The 6143-nt window shown below is 45.2% G+C and overlaps 1 protein-coding gene across 1 annotated transcript in view; it reads left to right on the forward strand.

The window, feature by feature from the left end:
* Nucleotides 1-605: 605 nt before the first annotated feature.
* nup160 (nucleoporin 160) overlaps nt 606-6143 on the forward strand; it is a gene marked incomplete at its 3' end in the record, with an annotated part of 18886 nt that continues 13348 nt past the window's right edge. Inside the window, exons 1-5 of the mRNA XM_023421237.2 lie at nt 606-754; nt 1935-2043; nt 3844-4054; nt 5072-5294; nt 5845-6035. Coding sequence (XP_023277005.1) covers nt 664-754; nt 1935-2043; nt 3844-4054; nt 5072-5294; nt 5845-6035 — 825 coding nt within the window. The remainder of the gene's footprint in view (nt 755-1934; nt 2044-3843; nt 4055-5071; nt 5295-5844; nt 6036-6143) is intronic.

Raw genomic sequence — 6143 nt, forward strand, 5'->3', positions numbered from 1 at the left:
AGTGACCTGTCTGTAGTGACATGTCTGTAATGACCTGTCTGTGGTGATGTCTGTAGTAATCTGTCTGTGGTGACCAGTCTGTAGTGACATGTCTGTAGTGACATGTCTGTAATGACCTGTCTGTGGTGATGTCTGTAGTAATCTGTCTGTGGTGATGTCTGTGGTGTCCTGTCTGTAGTGACCTGTCTGTAGTGACATGTCTGTAATGACCTGTCTGTGGTGATGTCTGTAGTAATCTGTCTGTGGTGATGTCTGTGGTGTCCTGTCTGTAGTGACCTGTCTGTAGTGACCTGTCTGTAGTGACATGTCTGTAATGACCTGTCTGTGGTGATGTCTGTAGTAATCTGTCTGTGGTGACCAGTCTGTAGTGACATGTCTGTAGTGACATGTCTGTAATGACCTGTCTGTGGTGATGTCTGTAGTAATCTGTCTGTGGTGATGTCTGTGGTGTCCTGTCTGTAGTGACCTGTCTGTAGTGACCTGTCTGTAGTGACCTGTCTGTAGTGACATGTCTGTAATGACCTGTCTGTGGTGATGTCTGTAGTAATCTGTCTGTGGTGACCAGTCTGTAGTGACATGTCTGTGGTGTCCTTTGTCTTTAAATATTCGAACGCTCAGCGCGCGGCTTCTGATCCTCTGACGTCACAGTTGCATGAGGAGAAGATGGCGGCGGTGCTGGAGCGCAGCTTCATCGAGATCTGTGGATTTGAGAGGGAAACTCTGCAGCGGTTCAGAGACGTGACCGTGGACCTCGGTAAACCTTCTTACTCCCTCACAGCTCCGTCCTCCGCTCTTACTTTAAAACACGTTCGTCTGAACGCGAGGGTTTGACGGGGGGACATGCTAACAACAGCTAGCACCGCTAGAAGCGCCACCACGCTGGTTACAGTCAGCCTGAGTGAACGGGGCCCGGTATAACAGTTGGTGTGTTACGGTTGTGTTTGTGCTGAAAACACCGTGACCTGAACCCCTTGAAGTCGCCGCCGTTAGCTCCTGAGCAGGTGACAGACGGTGAACTGTTCCTCTGTGTCCTGTCTCTCTTTAGCTAGTTAGCTAGCCGGTAACATGGAGCTGTTGGCTCACCTGTGAAGCGGTAAACTGTGACATGAAGTCACAAACTAACATTTTAACTTCAGAACAGAGACGACAGACGTGATCGATCCTGAAAACAGGAAGGTGTGAAACTAAGTGACTCCAGGAGCTGGTCTCACACAGACGCGCTGTCACCGTGTATTAGATCAAATAAACAGACTTCAGATAGACTGAGTCTGAATTCATCTGTTGATCAAAGCAGTTTAGTTCTTGACTACCTTAAGGTAAAATTAATTAGGAATAAATTAAGACATTTATTTTCCAAATATAATAAAATGGCCGAATGGGAAACCACATCCAACCTCTGAGCCTTTAGGAAGAATTCAACAGTTCAACACAAGATGTTTTACTTTGAAAATTAAAAAAGTGAAACAATAAACTTGGTCTGGGGGTAAGGTGTCTAATCTTTTTTGTCTTAAAACGAATCAGTAATTTAAGTAAAACAGTCTGATTAACAAAACATGCAGACTATGTCAGGTCTAAGATCAGTGTTACTATGGTAACAATCAGTGACACCTGCACTGACCAGCAGCACCCAACAAGAAAAAATAAGAAAACATGGCTCATAATTTGTGGTTTCCTTGCATCGTTATGGAGAGAGCAGAGGGAAGGGAAACAGTTTTTGAGACAGCAGCCGTTTTTGTTGTTTCACTCCATTGAATTTCCAAAGTAAAACGACTTGTAACCGTTGTCACAGTCCAGTTTAGGATAGTCACAAACTAAAATGCTTTGTGCAGAAGATGAGTTCAGACTCGTTCTATCTGATACAGTGAAAGTCTGTGTTTGTGAGACCAGCCCCTGAAGTGGTGTCTGGATCTGATCCCTCTGGTTCCTGTCTGCAGGTCTGAGCGCTCTCCCTGGTGGCCAGAAGTTCCCGGACAGTGCTGGTGCGTTTCACTATGAGGAGAGTGGGAAGTTGCTGTCAGTCACCAGTAACAGATTCATACACTGGTGAGTAATGTCACCATCAGGTGAAACACCCCCGTCCCTGAAGGATCTTCTGCACTGTCCAGCTTACATTCGTCTCATATTATCTGTATCTGTTTTCAGTCTGAAGTGTCTGCACTGTCCTCACATGTGACTTTAAACTTACAGACACAGAGGGACGACCCTGATTCCAGCTCTTTAATACTGATACTTACATTTACCTTCATACAGTGTGGTAAAACACAGTAAAGTACACTGGAGAAACACAGACGCACATCAGAAAGATAAGGAGTGGACAAATCCACAGTTTGTACAGTTTTAAAAAGAAGGATGAGTGAGCTCAGCAGCACTGACCAAAGTTTATGAAAAACCTCTCCCCAGCATCTGGACAGGGACAGAGTTCACAGTCAGTCAGAGGGTCTACCACAAGGTGTTGGCTCTGGTAACACTGAGGAGCTGAAAGGAAGACAAGAAAACATCTTTAAAAGCCTTCTCAGGTCTAGAACAAGATTGTTTGGATAGATGATCCAGATCAAACCAGATCAGACCACATCAGCTGTCAAACATGCTGGAGGCGTCATCTGTGGACCACTGGTGTTAACTGATGTCAGTGCTGAGAGAAGAAGCAGGATAAACTCTGAGTTAAATGATCTGCTTCACAGTCCAGATAATAATAATGATAATAATAATAATAATAATAATTATAATTATAATTATAATAACAATAATAATAATAAACTTTATTTGTATAGCACCTTTCATACAAGAATTGTAGCACAAAGTGCTAGTGATGGCACAGTGAAGATTTTAACACAGTTGTATTGAAAAATGATTCATTACTGGAAGTTTTTTAAATCAGAGCTCAACCACATTCTCCAAATAACAGAAAAACAACAAAGAACATTTTGCATTGTACATTTGGACAATTTCCCATGTGTAAAAGTGACACTCATGAATTGACGGGGTAAAAAGGAAGGGAGACAGAGAAGAGAAGACATGTAGCAATGGACCATGGGTCGGTCTTGAACCCAGGCCGCTGCCAGAAGGCTCAAAATCAAATAGCGTGTGCTCTACCAGGTGAGCCACTGGAGTACTCGCACATGAGCTTCACGCACATAGATCTGTAATACTGCAGCAATACCCCACAACCCACGGAGGTGCACCGCATTGCGCACATTTTTAAACCTTTGAAAAACAGTTCGAAGCGGTCACGTGGGTGTGAGAAACGAAGCTTTGGATGTCATTGGTCATGTGATATTATTAGAACGAATCACGAACAAATCACGCCTCGATACAAAGTAAAAAATAGATTTATTTTTTTGTCACACGCCAACGAGCTTAGGTGTCACAGGAACCATCACTAAAGAGTGCGTTACAGCAAAGAAATGACCTGCACCAAGTGCTTCCTATCAAAAGATAGAAAATGAACATAAACACATTAAAACACTGATGTAACATCAATCAATGACATGTTGGATACTGACCCACAACATAGTGTGAAACCAACCAGACCCTCTCAAGTCACCTGACTGTAACACACCTGAGCAGCTGTTCATTCACTGAAGACTGAGGACAGAAAGTCCCTCAGCTGAAGGGGTCCGCAGTATCGGTCTGGACAGTCCATGTGGTCCATACTATAGTCACTGACTGTTAAATGAATTATACTTATGTTATAATTATGTTAATCCTAACATTTCTAATGATGTCAGCTCCTCCAGAGCCTCTGTATGATTCATGCAGAGAGCTGAAGTCTGCGCTTGAAGCTTCATATCTTCACACACAGACCAGTGACTGAACACTGACCCGGACTCTCTGACTCTGCAGGTCCACGTCAGGAGACACAGTCCAGCTGGTGGAGCAGTCTCTGGACACCAATCTGCTCAACAATGCCGTCAAACTCAGGTTCACCCACTGTACTGTTCTGCCCGGGGGGGTCAGCATCCAGGAGACCCTCAACAATGTCATCATCCTCATCTCTACCAATCAGAGCGTCCACAGGCTGGTGCTGCCCCACCCCACACGCATGTACCGCAGCGTGAGTACTGGCCTGGATCATCTCCATGATGAGTGTGTGCTGCAGCTGACAGTCGTTCATTGATAAGTCGATTGACAGCTGATAATCAATTACTGGTTCTCAGGTGTGATCTGATTCTAACCTGTAGACTTTTTATTTTATTTTATTTTATTTTTTTGTTTATTTTTTGAGGGCTTTTGTGCCTTTATTGGACAGGAAATGGGGAGGCAGAGAGAGGGAGTGACATGCAGTAAAGGTCCGACTGCAGCGAGGACTGTAGCCTCTACACATGGGGCACCTGCGCCTGCGACCTCATCAGTGTATCAACTGGTTCATCTAGTTGAATGAAAACAGAGTCTGTGTCTGACACGGTTAATAACGCAGCTATTTTTGTTTAGAGCAGTGGTTCCCAACCTGCTGGGCCATGAAGGTATTGGAAGTGTGTCTTAAAACTAAAACTAAATGATCTTCGACAGATTTAAAATGATTGAAAGTCTGTTTTAATAACTGTTAATATTAAGGCCCATCACTGACAAGTCAATGACAGGAACTCTGAGCTCGTCACTGTCTGGACCACATTGTATACTTGTGTTGTTAAGATGTGGGCCACCAACATTTTTGAGATTTTCAAGTGGGACACAAGTCTGAAAAAGTTTGGAACCGCTGCACAGAGTGGAGCGTCTTCCCTCACAAACTATCTTTGACAAGTTTGATTTAGACCAGTAGATACTGAATGGCCATTAATTAGGTCAGTGAACCTGAGAGTTACTCACCATCACACACAACGAATGTTTCACTGTAGCTGAACCGACAAATTGCAGAAGAGCAGTGACGTGGATTCAGCTGAACCTGAACCTGAGGGCCTCCTCAGGTTCTGATCCTGATCCTCAACCTGATCTTGAACCTGAGGACCTCCTCAGGAGGTCTTTAGTTTTTCGAAACCTGAGTTTGAACACAGTAGCAGTTCCAATAGACTGTTAGGAAGTTGTAACTTATTTCTTTTCAAAATAAAAGTCCCCCTCTCTCGTTCCACTCCAGGAGCTGGTGACTGAGCTCCACATGCAGTCCGTCTTCACTGATGTGGGGAAGCTGAGTCTGCAGGACCCGTCTCACAGTGCCGTCATCCCCAGCCAGGTGGGACAAACGGGGAGTCCCAGCACCTCTGCGGCCTGGCTCAGTTACCAGGGGGAGGCTCACTACGCCCTGGCTTCACCTGCAGGAGGCATCATGGTGGTCACTCTGCCGCCCCACGACTCTCAGGGTAAAGACCACAGTCTTCCCTGCTGCTTCACACACCTGAACCTCTACCTGAATCTCCCTCCTGCTCACAGGAGGGGAGGGTCCATGTGAATCCTCTGAGGTTCACCTGAAACCAAAGTGAGACCTCAGCACACAGATCCAGATCCAGAGGGTGTCACTGTCTCTGTAGGAAGTAGTTGAAGCCTAATTAACTTCAGATCAGTGTTGTGGTTCATTGTGGATGTGAATTCAGTTTATTTTCATTGATTATCTGCTGATTACTGTTGTGATCATTTTTCTGTTCAGATTGTGACATGACACAGAAGTGAACTGGATCATTAACTGGTTTCACGTCATTCAAACAGCTGCTGCTTCATTTATTGGACCAGTGATCAGATATTTAACGGATCAATTACTGGACAAAATATAATTCAATGAGTTGGTGATGAAAGTGATTGTGACCTCACTGCAGCTACTGTTGAGTTGTTCTAACAGAAACAGCTGGAGTGTCCTCTCTGATATTACGTGTGCGTGTTGTCTTCCACATGAAAAGACGTGTCCTCCTCCTGCAGGCGGAGTGTCGGTGCTGGAGCTGAAGAGGAGTTCCATGATGCAGAGGCTGTCGGGCTGGATGCCCACCGCCATCCGTGGGGAGCAGAGTCCTCCAGACCTGGCCCTCAGTCTGGCTGTCAGAGAGCTGGAGGAAGACTCCTTCATCTTCGCCCTCTGCCAGGACCACAGACTGCGCATGTGGTCCCTCAGGGTCAGGACCTGGTCTTTATGTTCATACAGAGACTCACATTCAGGCTCAGGCCATGTGACTTTAATTCAGTCCACCAGAATCTAAATGTCACTTTGTTCACAGGTGAAC

This window comes from Seriola lalandi, unplaced genomic scaffold (genome assembly GCF_002814215.2).
Source record: "Seriola lalandi dorsalis isolate HSWRI2012SDOR001 ecotype SW California unplaced genomic scaffold, Sedor1 jcf7180002054669, whole genome shotgun sequence".
NCBI classification, from domain to species: domain Eukaryota; kingdom Metazoa; phylum Chordata; class Actinopteri; order Carangiformes; family Carangidae; genus Seriola; species Seriola lalandi.